Source organism: Triturus cristatus, chromosome 3_1, assembly GCF_964204655.1.
Source record: "Triturus cristatus chromosome 3_1, aTriCri1.1, whole genome shotgun sequence".
Lineage (NCBI taxonomy): Eukaryota > Metazoa > Chordata > Amphibia > Caudata > Salamandridae > Triturus > Triturus cristatus.
Window position 1 is genome coordinate 715,366,083 of NC_140583.1, and position 19,168 is coordinate 715,385,250.

General features: G+C 41.1%; 1 protein-coding gene across 1 annotated transcript in view; it reads left to right on the forward strand.

The window, feature by feature from the left end:
- LOC146860837 (choline kinase alpha-like) overlaps positions 1-19,168 on the forward strand; it is a 190,468-nt gene that overhangs the window by 21,140 nt on the left and 150,160 nt on the right. Inside the window, exon 3 of the mRNA XM_085644801.1 lies at positions 9,180-9,233. Coding sequence (XP_085500927.1) covers positions 9,180-9,233 — 54 coding nt within the window. The remainder of the gene's footprint in view (positions 1-9,179; positions 9,234-19,168) is intronic.

Here is a 19,168-nt window from a genome sequence, read left to right on the forward strand (position 1 = left end):
TTCAAGTGGTTGGTAATCACTCGGGATTGGTGGGACTTAACAGTTAATAATGGTCTTGCACTTTCTTTTCTCATTCTCAACATTTCTGCTAAAAGTTCCCTAAACATTGTATGAGCTCTTTCAGAAGATAAAGAATGCTTTCCTGAGTAGTATATGATGGTTCTGAGAAAATTGTAATGATGTGTACTATTTCAGTTTCTTAATTTTCCCCTATGGACGCCTAGAGCATTGGGCCCATTGTCGTTTAGTAAAACGACCCAATTCCTTCTAGTGGATTGTTTTCACTCAAATTCTGGAGTCAATGCATTACGTGGTGTGGGAACATCAGTAGATCTTCAAGGCACTCTTATCAACCGAAGGGTTATCTAACTATTTTGAGATTGGCTAGTAAGAAATCTACAAAAGAATACTCCCCAAAAATGAATTGGATTCCACACACACCAGCTTGTTTGTTTAATATAGGAAATAGTATACCTTGACACTTAGGATTAACTCCAAAAGCTAATGCATGGCACACAAGCATTCAAATAACGTGCCCACAAGACATTTATTGATATTGTATCTGTCTTAAATACAAAGCTGTCACACTGAAGAATTCAAATTTGGTGAAGCACTTAATTGCTCACTGAATATTTAGATATATTTGTGACGATAAACTAAATCAAATGTGCTTTTGGATCACCTGCTACTTTCCTTTGAATTAAGCAGACCTACTGTGTGATGGAAAAACGAGTGGGAAAAGGTTTCTTGAGCCGTTTTTAACCAGGCTCATGTTATGTACAATAATCAATCCGATTAGTCTTGCAGTGTTCATGGTCGTGCCATCGTCCATTAATTGATCGTACTTTGGATGATCATAAACTGGTCATTGAACATCCTCTAATGACGCATTTGTTCACAGATAGTCCTGCTTCTTCCTCTAAATTAATTTGTTGACTGGGCAACTGATGTTGGCACAATCGTATATAAATCTGACCGCTTTGATTCTTCAGTATAAAACATTTAGTCGAAATAAATCATAAATGAAAAATGCTTCACGGGCTAAGAATGCGGATGTGAACCTGCTTTGTAAGTTATCACTTCTGGAAAACCTTTATTACAGGTTAGTAGCTTTTCCTTGCTGTGTTGTAGGGCTCGTTTAGCATGCCTGAAAGTACAATGTTTAGGCCTTTTTTGTTTGGTGTGTAAATGCTAATGAAATGAATGCCTTTTTGGATGTCTAACTCCCTTTATTTCCTTAGTGGCTGTGAAACGACTGTTCTTGTTTGTCCAGCTCACTTAAGGTTATAGCAAGCCGCCTAAAGGTAAACATTCACAGCTTATATTGAGGTGTTCTCTAGTTACAACACATTGTTGTCTTATCCACCTCCTGTAAAGAGGAATTAAATAAGAACGGGGGATTTTGACAGTGAACTCAAAATGGCCAGGATTTCTCAATGTGGAAACAAAAAGTAAGTGGCAATTAGGGTACCCCCACTTGCCATTTTGTTTTTTAGCTCATTGATAATGTGTTCAAGATATTACATTGAAGTCACTGGGGTACATGTGAGGTGAGAATATTGTTGTGAATTATAAAAATGTGGAACTAATGTTTCTACGAGTCTTTCAAACTGATTTCATAGTCTGCCTGTGTCTGACTTTTCAGCCTAGCTTAGCATTGTTCACTAAACTTACAGAAACTGGATTAAATTGTAGAAAATGTAAATCCTGATTCATGCAGCATTACTCCAAGGACTAACCTGCACAGTTGAAAAGATGAGCCTTTCTGTATGATCCTGGCAAGCAAGATTTCAGGCATTTTTCACATGTTGCTCTTCAAACTGTCTGTAGTTTTGTATACAGGTTGCTCCAGTCATTAAACCAGCCTGTAATTATTTGCTTTTGGGTTTCAACCCATAGAATCACACTTGACATCCAATAATCAAACCTTGTGTTAAAAGCTTAGGCTTAAACGATGCCACATGATCACTAGGCTCAAAGAAAAAAACAACCTGCATCTTTCACACTTGGAGCATGTCATGTGTTTAAATGACTTTAATAAAATGTTTTAATTGTTTTGTTTCATCTCAGACTGTGCTCTTGTATAATCATAATTTCAAAGAGAACTTATCTCTTGCTCCAAGCAGATTTTTAAGCAGACTCTGTTAAAGGCCTCCGTAGGCAGATCTTTCTAAAATTGGGGAAAAAGTTGCTTCATTTTCTTCTCTCAATTCATTCAGATACGTTTGTGGATAATTTACATAAGCAGTAGCCATTATAGATCATAGATGTTGCTTAAGCATTCAGAACATCAAAACTAAAGGTTGCTGTGTGTGCTTTGAGCTGCTACGACTTTTATTTGATAATCCTTATGGATGTTGAGATATGGGGCTCCAGCCTCTTCTTTAGGCTTTCTTAAAGTATTCACCCATTGATTTTGAATTTGCATTCAAAAGGGAGTGCCTTGTCTGTAAAACGGAAATGAAGCCTTTAAACAAGATCCCTGACAACTTGAGCTTCAATCAAATTGGTATTTCTTGCCACAGCAAGAGCTGTGGTCTCCATAATTTACTTTCCACCTGCTGAAGGCCTAGACAAATAATTACCCATTAGTGATTGAATGTATTCTGCGCTCCAGAACACATGTATGTTTATGTGGATTCCATAATCAAAACAATATTAGGTTTGACAAAACTGTCATGGGATAGAGGATTTATATATATCCTAATAGCTACCCTTCCATCCAGTACCATGCTGATACAATATGCAGTATCAGTGTAGGGCCTTTTGTCTCATTAATTCACTCAAACTTTAAAGACCTCAACAGTGACTTGTGATGAGTAAAATGTTCAATCCAAATTTTTGCTTGCCTCTATACATAAAAAGCCTTGTTTAATGCCTTTGTGCAGACCTTAGTATTCAATGTATTTTAATTAAAAAAAAAATATATTTTTCAAACTTGTCAGGCATGTATTTGGTCATGGGAGCTGCCCAGTATTTTGGGCCAGGACCTTTGCCAGCTTTATATTGCACTTGCTTTTGAAGACAGACATGTAGATGTACGCTTGAAGCAAGTATTGCTAATCTTACTCAACCGATGATGGAAACAGTCTGTTTAATGACAGTAGTGTTATCTACAGTCAAGTAGCCCAATACTAAAACCTGAAACCTTGCTGTCCAAATTTCATATGGCATTACAGTATTCTGTAGAAATGGCTTAATAGACTGTGTAATCCTGCATGAACACGTGTTAGATATGGCTTACCATTTTTATGCATTCCGTAATATGTACTTATAACATGTCTGTTGGATTGGGTATCTGGGCACAGTACTGTGAAAAAAAAAATTGGACAAACCGATTTATAAATGCACGTGTTGGACCTTGCTTTAACCATGAATGACACCCTTCAAGCTTAAAGCTGTTAATTATGCATATCTACTTGATTCGTGGCACCAGTTTTTAAAGTTTTGTTACTGTTCTCCAATGAGAAAACGGGGGAATGTGTTTTGTGTGTCATGCTTACAAATTTAAAGGGCATGTGGTATTCATCGACTTGAGGTTGTTCAGATTAGTTAAACTAATCCCCTTTTCTTTTATCTATTTGAACATTAACAAACCTTTAGAGGGCTGCCGTTGTAGTAAAAACTAAATCTTGGTAGCATTCTACACTTGGGACTTTAAAAAACTATGTTAAACTGTATGCAGTCATTCTGAACGCTGTAATAAGCACTCTAATTAATAACCAATCTAAAGCACCAGTATAGTGGAAACAAAAGTACATTTTAAGGAACACTCTACAGAATGAATCTAAAGCCTGGTGCCATTTCTAGTGTCTGTTAAATTGAAGTCGGTTTATTGAGTTTAATTTACTTATATTAAATCTTCTATTCTGTATTGGCTTGCATTCAGATTTGGGAGCCCTTACATAATACATATTTGGGCATAGTTAATGTTAGCACTGCAATTTAGCACCTGTATTAAACGCCTGTTTTATGTCGGAGACCTACACAACTGTAAAGCAATCTTTGGTTACATTTAAAGGTCTGGTCTGACTTAAAAGTTCTAGCAAGCTCTCTTCTCCGAGCAGGCTATCCACAACACAAACAGCGTGTTTCTTTGAGGCAGTTTTGAGGGGTGAGTACCAACATTAGGAATTGTGATTTTCAAATTGCGATTCTTACCGAATCGCAATTTGGAAATCGCAATTCCTACTGCACTAAAGAATTATTTTTTAAATAGCGATTTCTAGTCTGGTTACCAATCGATCTACCTCATGAAAATTAAGGTCGCAATTTGTGACCCACTGGAAATTTCAGCAATCACACGGATGGTGGCCTGCGGGCGTCGGCAGACCACCATGTCTGATTTGCTTTTTAATAAAACCAACTTTTCTTTAGAATGCAGCGCATTTTCCTTAAAAGAAAATGCAATGAATTTGAAAACCTTTTTTCTTTTCTTTTTTTTTTTTTTTTTTTTTAGGAGCAGGCAGTGATCCGTAGGACCACTGCCTGCTCTTAAACGTTTTTTGTTTTTTTATGTTCTTCCCTTGAGGGCCCCCTTCCTATTTGCAAATAGGTTAGCACATTCTTCAAGAGGTATGTAAAATATTAATGTTTCACGTCTGGAATTCTGTTGCAAAAAATGAATACGTACCAATGCGAATGGGTATTCGGAAAGTACGTCCTAAGCATGTCCCTTCCAAATACTGAATCGCAACCTCAGATTGCGATTCGGTAACAAGTTACTCATTTTCAGTTTGACTTTTGTTCATTAAAAAAACATTTTTGCTGTAGCAACCAGCCCGATTCATGGAATCGGGCCGGTTGCTACCTCAAACAAGCTTTGTATATGTGGCCCTTAATGTCTTCAGATAGTTGCCATGATTTCTCAGGTTTTGCCCTGGCTTCTGGAGTTTCCACGTAGTGCAAGTGTAAGATGATTAATGCAGGGTTCTCCAACATCGGTCCAAGAGTGCAGAACTGCATTCTCTATTTTGAAGATGTCCACGCAAGTGAAATTTACATTTCACAATTGACTTTTTTAAATGGCATTCAGTTGGTTGGCGGTTTGCATACAGTGTATGCAAATCGATATATTGTACATACTCGGGGGTTATCCAGAAAACCAGGCATGCAATTGCATTTGATTTTTGAGTTTCCCACAGGGGTAAAAATATTCAGTTTGTTTGCACAACGGCACGCTCGAGTTCCTCAGCCCCTTAAATTTGGAAAGCAGATCTTTATCTCTTGGCTCAAAGAAAGAAAGACCAATCATAGACTTTATTTGTATTTTGTTTCAAGTGTCTTATTGCTTCATAGCATAAACGGACTCTAATTGTAACAGCATGCAGGTCCATGTTTGTCACTTCATCAGATTGATCTGTTTCATTACTGTTCAGGACAGACTCGCCATTTTAGTTTTTGTTTAATTTGGGTAAGCATCGGGGTGCGGGGTGGGAGTGAGCATGAGCTGGAGTAATGTACCACTGTAGTTTGTATGTGCATGTGTTCTCTGCTGCAGGATTACCCATGCCATCGTGCCTAAAGCACTCTGGTTTCCAGGTGACAGACACGATTCACGGTATAGTATGAGATCTCAGGAAATGGAGCATTTTGTACTGATTTCTTACTTCAATTATGCCTCTCATATTTGGGAGAAATATTTTTTCTTTTATTTTTATGTAATCAGCAGTGCTTTTTGTGCCACGATTCTTGCAATACACAGTAACTAAATTGGCACCTTTTACCAACATATTTTTTTTAATAAATATTCCTTTTATGTAATCTCGTCTGACTCTGCAGACCCAGTCGTGGCCACAATATTTAATATAACGAGGCCACACCATGTATTTTAATGTTTGGTTTCATAACAAACCTTTATCATCAAGACAAAAAACACAGTAGGGCATCCGAAATTATTATGTACAGTTTGATTTGTTTTCTCCAGTAAAATCACAAGACTTTACATCTTTTCAAGATACTTTTCCTGAAAGATATTACCCAATATCAAGGTTTTAATTGGATTCTAGTTTTTCCTAATTTGGAGATTGGAACATTATATTCCGAGTCTTTGTGTGCTTCTAGTATCCACATGTTAAGAGGGCACCGGTCTTGCAGTGAATAGTTACTGGGTTGAAACGATTTAAATATATCGATACATAAGCAACCCATAATTGTATGTAATATATGTGTATATGTTATACAAACGAGACTATTTTAGGATTAAAGTCTGGTATACATAAAAAGAATTAATGTCGTTCATAACTAAGATAATTAATTGCATAAACTGAACCTCTTTATTTAAGATTGTGTTCTCAGTAAAATATGTAAACACAAAAGGCATGCTCTACTTGGCTTGCTTTCAGGTCACAGTCTAATTTAGGCTGTGCAAGTTACTGTGTAAATCAGAGGCTCTTGGCACATTGTACAGCTGACATGGTTTAATTATTGTTTACAAGCCATGCTCTATTTTTTGAGAAATGTGCTTTTTTCACTGAATTTACGTGTGCATTGTTTTATACATTGAAGTCTTTGGTGTCTAAGTTCTCTGCATTGAGTGAAGGGCTGGTAGTGCACATGCTGTCCTTGTTTAGATACATGTAAGCTGGCCTCCCTTAAAGCATGCATACCACAGGATGTCAGAGATTATTGGTGTTAGATATGAAATCTCACTCACCTCAAACATCAACTGTTTACAAATTAATTTCCAACGTTTTTACTCACCGTACACATTTTCTGAATGAAGAGTGTGCCATGGAGGTCTGCAAATTAGCTAAAATATAGTATGATTGATAGATTTTTAGATTGAATCTTAATTTACTATGAAGATATTCATATTAATAGCACTAATTTGATAGGATGACTGAGATGAAACTAGTATATTTACAAAATGTTTAGACCTATTTTATTTGATTTTTATATTGCCCCAGGAAAAAAGCTATGAGCCAGTATTACCAGCTTCTGAAAAAGCTTGTTAAGTCAAATAAGTAGACCCTGTTTAAAGACCATTTTGTAGTGAACCTCGGTTTCTTTTCTGCAATATCTCTATGAAGTAAATTACCTAAGTTACTTCTATTTTATGATACCCCATTTACTGACCTTGGAACGGTCAAAGGCTAATACTCCCTTGACTGTATTCACGGTCACGTCATCCAAAATGTAAGCCATCCTCTCTGCATTAATATATTGCTCTAACCACCATGGTGACTAAGTGCTAAGAGGCACCATTGGCTTAATACAAGAAAACATGTCTTTTTTTAAAAATGGGTTATGAAAATAGTCGGAATAACTGTACACCATGCATCACCAAAACCTGATTACAACTAGACCGAGAATTAGCATCCAATTTCAAAGAGCCTGTGATGGCATGGCAAATGGATAGGAGATAGCAAGGGCTGGTCAAAACGGTCCTTTTAAGGAGGCAGGATACCATGTTTGTGGCCTTCTCCTAAATTATAGTAGCAGTGTCTGCTTCTTTCAGTGTTTCTCATTGTTGCAGTTGCAACTGATCATGTAGCCTCTGACCTGATGCCTCTTGTCAGAGCAGCAAGAGAAAAAATGGATTACGTTCAGATTGGAGGGGGGGGAGGAGGGAGTCCAGGCTGGGGGGCGGGGGGTGCAGAAGGTCTGGTTAGCTTCTATTTTTATCTGGTTTGTTCATAAGCTTTTGCTTAGCAGCAATAGTTTTGCTCCTTCTGTTCACTCCAGTGATTCAAATCAACATAGCACATAATTCATTACGTTTTATTTTTATAGCAGCCTTTGCGCCTTTGTAGGACCAAGACACACTTCATAAAGGGGAGGGTTCCTCACCAGCATGATCTAAATCCTCTTGTACCACCGTCTGGGGTAACTGGACCAGTCCTCCTACTGAGCTACACAACAACCTTGCCACTATAAACAAGCATACATTGTCCCCATAAGTACTAAACTTATAATTTCCTTTAATTCTATTATGCATGCAGATTAATGTTCTGGAATTTGTTTAATCAAGAATGTTAAGATTGCCAGCTAGGAGAATTGATCAACAAAATATTCACTTCAGTTTCTGAGAGCAGTGCAAGGTATTTTGCTGGCAGTCTGCCTCTCGGACTTCCTAACTATGCTGACTCCTGCTTTGTATGGACACAAGTTTTGTGGTAGACCTCATATATAAATACACAGAACTACAGACCACCTTGAACCATCCTGCATCTTTCCCCTTCTCCTTCAGCAGGAATATATTTGTTCTACTTGCACAACTACATGCACTCCAATACGTTTAGGCTGCTCGGATGCTCTCTTCAGAATAGGGGTACAACAAAGTATGATGCTGAGATGTTTAGTGAGCATATTAAGTCCACAAAGTCTTAGATAACACATCATACTATATGAACCGAGTATACAAATAGTTAAGTGAGTAATGGCATGATCCATGTCCTCTTTCAAAGAGTCCGTTTCAGACTACTTAATATTTTGAAAAACACTGAGAGGTAGTAAGATCATACTACCTAGGCAGAGACAGAATGCTGTGGTTGGCAATAACTCTCTATCGTCTGGCTTCATGCGCATAGTAACTGCAGCGGTCAATGACGAGCAGCGTGTGTTTTTGTATCTCCTGAACTTCAGCTAAAATTCCTTTGTACAACAGCAGCTCAGAGACTGCTCAATGGTATATTTGATCCACAGTAGCACTGGAAAGTTTCTTGTTTAGTTTGAGTTGGGGTGGTGAAGAAATATGGGTACATTTTTAGACTACTATCATTTTGTGTTTTTGATTGCTCTCAAAAATGAAGAAAAGGAAAAAAAAAACAGTATTTTCCGCTCATTTCCAAAATCATTCACCATAAGCAAATAAAGCTCACTTAGTTATTACCCCAGGGACTACTGAAAGTACATATATGTGTTATTAACTGTAAATAATGCTTCCTCTTTTCAGCAATGAATTTAAGGGTTTGGCATTTAGAAGCAATCAAAGGTAATTTCAAGTCCTTACTTGGCATTCTCCATGGCACAGTCTTTTGAAATACCCCTTTCATGCTCACTTTTTCACCAGGGTTGTAATGGATGAGGTTTTCAGGCGACCTTTGGTACTTAATAGATTGAAAGAGCTGAATGTATTTGGGTTGTGGAGAAAATCAGGTAAGTGCCCAAACCTTTCACTTTGGTTGCCGTGTAATATTTTTCTTGTTTGTAAAATATTTTCATTTTCTCATTGATAGATGTCATGTAATAAAGGAGAAACCAAAGAGGATCAGAGGGATAACTTCTTTAAGGTAAGCATTTCCAATTGTTGCAATACATTCAAAGTATTTCTGTAGAGCATTCTTTGGTTAGGTGTTGCACTTTCATAGTTATGATTACTGTACATAAACATTGCACTTCTTATCGATTCAGTTTCCTCTACAGATTCTTTTTTTTTTACTATTCCAAAGCGCGATGGGATCTTAGATCTTTAGCTGTAACATGATCTGGGTCTGCAATTTATACACCCTAGTACATAGTGTGCTGGCTCCTCTAACCCTTTTCCCCTTTATTAGGCAGAGGGGTTGAAATTCAAACATGCACTTACCTGCATTCCATGTTCAAATTGTTGTTTTTTTGCAAATGTACTTCAGGTTCCCATGATTGCAGCAAATGCTTGAATGTTATAGACTTTCATATTTGAACAGCAATATGTGGTATTGGAGCCTTTCAGTCCAAAATGAAATGCTTCACCTGATATCACTGAAGGCCCAACATCCAAAAGAGGTTTTTGCAAGCTCTGTCAAGCTTGCTTCTGAGTAAGGGATAGGTGCGTTCTGGAACCAAGGCTCCCCCTGATGTCCTTCAGTGGAACCAGCACCAAAAAGCCCAAGAAGGCTAGTTGGTCTGGGAGCAAATTCCAGTCTTCAGTCACTGTTTTTCCGCTGAAAAAAGGAAGAGGAGAAATCTTTCTCGAGGCAGGACAAGGTGGCTTTGGTGTTAGTGGCCAATTTACTTTACACTTCTTATTTAGGAGGATCCATGAATCATTACATATTTAAGAAAGTTGTTGGCCCCTTCAGACCCCAACAAGTGTATAGTTAATTGTTCAGTGATGCAGCGTAGGCTCACCTTAGATGACCTTATAGATATTATATCATATCGGGAAGTAAGATCTGGGGAGGAGGCTGTGTAGGAAGGGAAGTCACCTAGGGTACTGTTTATAGTCTTAACTGTCCTAAAGCATTTTATTGGGGCTTTTTCGATGCTCATGGTGCTGTTTCATTCCCATTGACAATCTAGGCTGGAAATGGCAGTACCAACTACAGTTGGTTCTGCTAATTCAATGGAGTAGTTGTAAGGGTTTGGTATAGGTGATTAGGACATGCAATTGGCAGACATCTGTCGTCTTTTTATTGAGCAGAGTGGTGAAGGGTAGGTTTTTATAGCCTACAGAATTTACAAAATGCAAGCAGTATGAAGTCTAAACTTGAAAATGTGGTGCATGAGAATGCGCCAACTTTACCTTCACAGGGCCATAACTCCTACATAAAATATTCCTGAAGAGCTTTCTCTAATTTCGGGAAAAATTGGTAAATATTCATAATTTAATGCCTGTTTTACGTAACAACCCAAGGAGTGAGATCTTTCCTTCACTTATCAGAGATTTTCATGACTCCAATTGCAAGGTAAGCAGGTTCCAGTGCTAATGGACAATACCACTGTCCCTGGCCGGTTTTAGTACCTAAGGAAACACTCAACTTAGAAGTGCAACAGCCTTTAAGTCATCGAAATAAGAGGGATTTGGCACTACTTGTAATCCTGGAGTATGTATCACTCATCTCCGTTTATACTCTCCCACTGTGAGGCCTTATGCCACCCATTTAAGAGGTGTCCCTGCAATATCCAACATTCTCTCCCAGTCAAGAGATCCGAGTTAAATCCATCGTTCTTTTGCCCATTTAAGAGGGGCATTCTTCTGGTTTGTTCACTTTAGAGTACTTTATGGAAGGAGAGCATGACATAAGGAGATGTCATCTTGTAGCACTGAATGACCTTTTTACCACTAAATCCTGGAGGCACCACAAAGAGGATCCTCGGTTTGTGCTCCGCCAAACATAATCACTGTACTGTGGGTGGTGCATGCTCATGGAGCCAAATCACAAAGGTTTAATAGGTCTTTGGTTGACTTCCTGACTTCAGAAGTTGAGGAAGTCTTCTTCCAAGGTCTTCTACCAGTTAATCAGTACCCGCATTATTTTTGATGTGGCTTGACAGAGTCCCATCTTTCATGGCTTACTGAAAGTGCACCAAAAGGTGATACAAAACCGAAGCAGAACACTGAAATGTATGTCTTGCCTGGCAAGGCAATAGAATTGACTCCTGCAAAAGCATGTTATTCCGACCTGTCTGGGTCAAGTCTTTTCGCTAACAATTTTTTTCAATGATTGCTTCTTAAATTTGTATCCTATAGTTTGAGATTTTGCTCCACTGTGAACTTCTTGCTCTGTCTCTAATGAACAAGCTATGCCAGTCCAATATATATTCTTGATGTCTAGAACATCTCTCCGTTTCAAGATACACTTCCTAGCGATTATAGCTTTGGAGCCTTACGCATTTTTTCAAAGAGCCAAGGATGTCCCTGGCTTAAACATTTTGTCATGGAATCCATTTAAACCAGGGCATTTTAATTACATTTTTTAAACTGGAACTTTCTCATTGAGTGTTTTGGCATAATCTGTTTTGCAACTCCCTTTAAGTTAACCTGAAACAGACCACATTTTCAATTGGGTACAAACCCTTCAAAGCCACTATTGCCAGATGAACTGTCTTCATTATACTAAATACGACTGCTTTACACTTCTGATAGACATCTAGCTGAAGATTCCTTACTTTTGGATTTCCCAGGGGTCCGACTGCATCTGGAAGATTTTTCTTAGAGTAATACCCCTGCCAGCCCGTAGGTGGCGTTGGTCGGCGCCATGTGACTGCGTCGTCTGCGCTGTTATGACATCTGAGTGACCAATATAGGCACCACCTCGGTGCACTGACGTCAGTTCATTTCTTTTTGTACCAGCCAGCGCCGATCCATGAGGAGAGCTACCTTGTCACTTTTTGACAGGCTTTTTAAACATTTTGTTGACCCTTTTTTTGGTGTAGGTTTTCCTAACCTATCAAAGAAGACTTCTGAGTTCAAGCGGTGCCTGTCACCACGCATGTCGGTGACTGACCCAAGCCTGGTTTATCTCTGGTTCCTGGACCATGACTCTAAGTCGTGCTCTGACTGCCGGGCCATGGCTTCGAAAGCTTTGAGGGTGCGATCTCGAAAGCTGCTTACAGCCTGGCTCTTGGCACTGCGTCATTCTCCTCGGCGTTCTCGTTCACAGTCCCAGTCGAGAGGTATGTCCAAAGTCTGTCTTCCCACTCTAAGTCATTGAGTCGGTCAGGTAAGAAGCACAAAACACACGTCAAAGTGGGCGTCTACTTCTCCCCGCCCTTCAGCCTACGCAGCGGAGGAGTCTGTGATCTAGGTCCCGTTCCTCTGAACCTGCGCCTAGGTCGTCTCTGCACTACCCCACCTTCCCATGGGCCTGAGCAGCTACTGCCCTGCTCAAAGAATTTAATGATGCCATGTGCCTCATATTTGGGCGGCCTGACCCTACCTGCATGCCTTCGGGCCCGGAGGCTCAGAGGTGGCTCCATCTGGTTCTGCGCCGGTGGATTTGACCCTGCGCCTTCCCCTTTGGATCTGCACCGATGCCGATCATGCCAATGCAACCTTCCCCGGCACTGGCCCCAACACTCCTGAGGGTGCCAGCAGTACAAGCCCATTCTCATCCGCATGACCCTGAGCCGGATTGGGGCTGATACCATCATCAACGGAACCCTTGGGTCCTAGGTCATTCCTCAGCCTGATTCTGTAGGGCTTGGAATGGAGAAAGTTTAGGAGGGGTCACTGGAACCTTTACAAGACTGGCTTTATCAGATATGGACTGGTATGAGGAATTGGATGAGGCCAGCTGACTGTACCTCCCTAGATTCTGGCCTGCTTTCTCCCCCTACCACGGCTGCAGAGGAGGAAGCATATTACGCTATGGTGGTGCGAAGGACAGCTGAGGTCCTGGACCTTCAGCTTCCTTCAGTGGCAGTCAGGACTAATATCTTGACAGATGTCCTGCAGCCAGGTGTCTCCTCCTCTGAACCCTTGCTGCCCTTCAATGAGGCCTTAACAGATGTCCTTCTGGGAACCTGGCCCAAGCCCAGCACAGGGGCTCTGGTAAATAGGACAGTCGCCTGCTGCCATCGCCCTGCACCAGGTGATTCAAATTTACCCACAAACCACTCTACCCGAGAGCTTTGTGGTCCAAGCCTCTTCTTCCTACAGTGTGTTACCTTCCGCACCGCTAGACGGTGAATCCAAGTGGCTGGTCAACTGGGGAAAGGAAATGTTTGTGTCCGCCAGCCTTGTATTGGGCCATTACTCCCCGTGGGAAACAGTTGCGCAAGTGTTGCCACAGGTCCTGGAGGAGGTCTGGACTATTCTCTCCCCAAGCAGTATCAGATGGGAGAGATGCATTAAAGTTCGCCATTTGTTGAGGTATTGACTTGACCGACTCGCTGGGCAGAACGATTTAATATACAGTGGCTGTTCACCGTCACTCCTGGTTAAGGACTTCTGGCTTTTCAGGGGATGTTTATACCAGGCCTCTCATGCACATGTCCTTTGATGGAACCCTTCTCTTCGGAGACATGGCAGACACTGCGCTGGAGTGCTTCAAGTACTCCGTCTACGGCCAAGTCCATGAGCCTTTCAGTTCCACCCATCCCCCCGTCAACCTTTCGCCCCTTTTGTGCCTATGGAAGGGTCTTTCATATCCCAGCCACAAGACCTTGCAAGTACAGCAACATCTGCATGGCTGTGAGCGCAGCTAGTTCCAAACCCGTGGGTCAGATGGGCATAGGGCGGGTTAGTCCCCCTCCAGCCCTCCCCGCCCCCCCCCCCCCCCCGCAGCCTCCGCCTCCAAACCTTCCTAGTTCGACTCCTCCAGATCATGGGTGGTCAGTTGGTGGCAGGATCAGCTATCCCTTCCACCTCTGGCAGATCATTACTTTGGACAAGTGGGTTCTACCGAAGTCCGAAGGGGATACTCCCTTCCCTTTGCTACTACCCCTACCTCGATGCCTCCAACTTATGACTTGCTGACGGAGGATCACCTGACTTTGCTTCAGGAGGAAGTCATGAATCTCTTGCCCACGGGAACCATAGAGAGGGTTCCGGTTCTTGATGTAGGATGTGGTTATTCCGGCTATTTTCTGGTCTCGAAAAAGGACAAGGGTCTTTGTCCTATCCTAGATCTGCAAGCTCCACACTACTTTCTCAAAAAGGAAAAGTTCAAGATGCTCACACTAGCTAGGGTCTTGTCTGCCCTGGATTCAGGAGACTGGATGGCAGCGTTGGTCCTGCAGGAATTCCCGTCCTGCCTGTCCTGACTCCTGTAAATCCAGTAGTTTAGATGTGAGAAGCGGTGAGCTCTTGGTCCAAGAGAATTCTGAAGTTTTCTTGTCGGGTCGACGAGCCCGTCGACGCATGGAATCTCTTTATGGAGACAGTTGATATTGTCGTCGGCGATTTGAAATCCGCCGTCGGAGCTCCCGTCGACGAGCGAGACAACGGTGGCATTAGAGTTGCAGTCGTCGAGGTTTGCACACTCGTCGTCAGTGGGGTCATCGGCGATGCCGTCGTAGATGTTGTCGACGATGCAGTGGTCGTCGAGATGGTCATTGTCGACGATGCGGTAATCGTCGGTCGTCAACGTCTTCTTCGGCATCGTGACAGAAGGCACGCTCGTCTTTGACGATGGAGCCTCCGTCTATGAAGTCTTTTTGAGAAGTGTATGAGGCAAAGAGGACGATGGCTCTTAGACCGAAGATTTTGCTGTAATCTGTTTCTTCACCTCAGCCTTTTCCTGAGACATCTCCCTCTTATGTTTTTTAGAGCAATGCCCTTTCCCTTCATCAGACTCGGAGTCTGAGATGGTCTTTTTCTGAAGCCATAATAACAGGGTTTTAGCTGAAAAGGTGCAACAGTGTTTGCACTCCTTGGGGACGTGCTTAGGGTAAAGGCAATATAAGCATTCTTTGTGAGGGTCCTCAGAATATAATCTGGCCTTCCCACTAGATTTGCAAGGTCTGAAAAGCCTCTTCTTAGAGCTGTCAGACATGTTGAAGAGTTGGGGGAAAAAACAGTACCTCAATCCAAAGCTGTAGAAAAGGTCAAAAGTCCATCAAGTAACCAGAAAACTGAGCAGTGCTCAAGGAGACTCCTTCTCACACGACGGTGGTTGGAAATCGGAGGTATGGTGGCTCTGCTGGGGAGTGTGATATCAGGGCTGGCAGCTGATTGGCTGACGTGTGGACCACATAATAAGGTGGATAGACTACCAAACTCTATACTTCCCTATTGGTTTTCTATGCAGTTATTTATTTTACTGCTATTGTTATTCTTTTACTGTGAGACTCCCACCATGACAACGGGGAAGATACAAGCATGTGAATCTATGAAAGATATCTATACTGGAGAACCATAGTGTACAGGTAAGTAACTAGTTTTTTCCATCAGTCAAGGGAAAGCTGGTTTAAGTGTTCACAAACACCACCACCATGTGCTACTGCAACAAACAGGCCAGATTGGTGTCGTGGACTCTTTGTCAAGAGGCCCTGCATCTCTGGACATGGCTTGAACAGCAAGACGTATCCTTGGTGGCTCAAACATCTGGCAGACCAAATTCATATAAGCATTGTAAAAGCACCACATTGTCTTATGTGGTTTTGTGTTTCATTCCACGAAAGTGGACAGATTCATTCCCAATGTTTTTAATAGCGAGTTTGTTCCGTCATCTGTGTTTCAAATAAGGCTCTGTATACCATGGAAGACCAAGTGGCTGCATCTTGAAGGTATACCTGGCATTGCATGTCATACAGTGACTTCTACCTCCATATACCTCACTGTTGACATTTGTATTAATATTGTCATTACAATGACACATTTTCTAAACTTGTGTTTTGATGCATAACATGCAAATCAAACTAATTTACCAGCCCCATTATAAGACGCTTGCCTCAGTTTCCTTAACCTGGCATCGTTCATTCACATAAAAAAAGACATGTTCACTTAGCCTCCATATCTCCATTACCTCAAAAATAATTCTATTTCGGAAGTTGTCAGACTTGACTTCATAATGCTTGTTCTAAATGTGGTTTGTTCAATGAATGCAGTCGCCATCTTGGAACATTTACACAATATCAAAACGAAAGTATTTTCTTAAAAATGCTTCATTATGACCCAGATAGTGTCTTCACTCAAATCTTTTCAAAATCTTTATTTCAACGAAAGGGTCTTCACATGCAAGTGTAATACACCAACCCTCTTCATAACCAAGCGTAAATGTCCTCTCCCTCTGTCTCCTAAACGTAGCATTGTTCATTAAGATGAGAAGATGGAGCTATACTCTTAGCCTTTGTACATTCCACTATCTTAATATAGCTCTGATCATCTAAAGGAGTTACAAGCTCAGGTGCATGAGGTTTGTTTGCATTGGACTATGTTAATGTAGAGAAATGCTGTTGCCATCTTAAAATGACTATATACCGTTTCAATATATATTGTCAATAGAAGGTCTTGGATTGGTGGTGGTGGGGCCCCAATATATTAGTTGAAGCCCCAAGAGTTATAACTTTGATAGCTATTATACTGTTATGGTCCTCAATTAATCTGGTTATTAGCTATCCTGAGAAGGGGCATTTTGGATATAAGACAACATCCGCCATATTAAATAATTTGGCCAGTACCAAAATCATAACATAATAGGATTGGCAGTGATGTACAGAAGTAACCGTACCATCTCAATAGTCTGTCATTTTTTTATCTGGAACTGTATTGGAAAGAACTACTTTCACCATTGAGTTCTAAATAGAAAAATATCCTCCATCTTAAGATGCTATAACTGCACTGAAAAGTTCAAAATATTTAGTCGAGCATGGAAGACATCCGCTGATTATTGGTGTTAGCAAGTATGTCCTGGAGTAAGATTAAGTGAGGTGTATACGTCTAGTAGTTCTTTTGTTACCTTCAACCACACAATCTTAATTCAGCCATATATGGCCCTCACATATGTCTATGCTAGCACTAACTATATCGACTAGTAAGAGTGGTGCATTGTTTTTTCTCAATTGAGATTCCTTTCCACTGCTCTAAGTTGGCAAATCCATATTTTTTCTATTTAGGTTAGTGATTCTGTCTCTACGTCTGAGCCCAGCTGTTAAAGGGTCGATGGCGTAGAATTAGTTTTTGGGTTCCTATCTACCAGGCAATCCTGGGTCACCGAAGGATGTTAATTCTCTTTCCTATAGCCATCATGTTTTTAGGCCGAGGCAGCTCATGCGCTGCGAGGCATGCTGTGATCTGTATGTACAATGCAGAATGCCTCCCTGTAATGCCTGCAACTCCATATCATCACAGGCCGAGCATTCTACTTTTCTTATACTTCTGGAGCACACAGTCCCTCACCATTACACGTACGAGCCCAGGACCTCATTTTTGGGCACCTTCAAGCAGCTCTGGCCTTCCAATTACTGTCTGTGCAAGGAGTCGTACACATAAAAGACACAACCATGTCCAGTAAACACATGTAGCACAGTACTTCATCCCATTTGTACACATGCATAATGCTACACTTTCCACTTGGCGACACAAGTGACCATATTGGTATGGTTATACAAAAATCATCGGAAAATGGCAGAAGGGTGCTTGCACATGCATGCTGACGTATGGTGGCCATCTTGTGAGTATACTTTTGCGAAGGCTGTGCCAAGACCATTTGCATGTCTGCACAAGTGCAAGGATGACCGTTTCTGAATGCTTTGATCACACTGTTTGCAAAACCAAACCAGCTTTGGCAACAGCGATGGGTCTGTCTCTCATGTAATGTTTGTAAAACATGTTCTCCCAAAGGACATATTGACACTGACCAATAAACATTACAAAACAACCGTACCCCAAAGGGTTTAATAGGATAGAAATGCTTTCCTGAAAAAAAGGTGGGAGCAAATTCATATTATTCACCATTGTTGGTGTTCGGTAAGAGATCAACATCCCACTCTCACTTTGACTGATCGGATAGAAAAGAAAAACTGGTGAGTTGAATCTGAGCATTCTGTTAGGTGAATACTGCCTGAAGAGGGCACCAAAGGGAGCTTTTCAAGACCATAAATTCTATGCATAAGGGTTAGTTTTAAATTCAGTTATTGTTTTTACTGGGGACCAGTGGAGAACAACCCTGTCAAATGTCTTTAGCCCACAGGCAACCATTACGGCCATATTTTGAATTTGATAAGGCTACCCCAAGAATGACTCGGACAAGTTGAGAAAGAAAAGGTTGTGGTAATCTAGTCTGCCGTAACATAGGCTGAGATTACCTGTGGATACAAGTGGACAGGTAAAAATGAAAGAAGCGTTTGAGGTATTTTTAGTTGAAAGAAGCAAGAGGTGGTGAGAGCATTAATTTGAGCTTTCAGAGAAAGCATGGGATCTATGTAAATGCCAAACCATTTAACTCTACTGGAATGAACAGGCTGTTACCTTAGGAGGCGGGCTAAAGACTGTCATGCATGCCATATCTCAGGGTGGTTACTGACAATTTAATATTTTTTGTTTTTTTGGCATTACATAGCTCAAGCTGCACAGTAGGTGGAGTGTCGTTAGCGTAGGCCATACACCCAAATGATGTAATGAGAGGAAACAGCAGATTGATGTAAGACAACCCTAAAATGTGATCCACTTTTGAACATAACCATCCCAAACAAATGCCCATGATTAAGCTGAATCAGATTTAGATAGAAGTCCTGGATGAAGCTAGAAATTGCCAGCGATGCATTGTTTCCCGTGATCTCGCATTACCTCCTCTTCTTTCCTCTTTAATTCATAGCAGTATGAGGCAGTCCTGCCTCCCCAGACACCAATTGCTACAAAGAGCCATTAAAAGATCCTCCCCTGCTCTACTTCTCCTGCATGTTCTAATTTTGCACCTCTCTGCATTGGCTTTGTGCGGGCTGTGGTGGTATATGGTTTTGTCTTTGGATTAAGGGGATACTGTTCGGCAGCAGATACTTGCTCTTTTGTAATTTTTAGTGCTTTATTAGTGAAGTGAAATTGACATGGAGCAGCCGGCTGTAGAAAATGAACTGTACT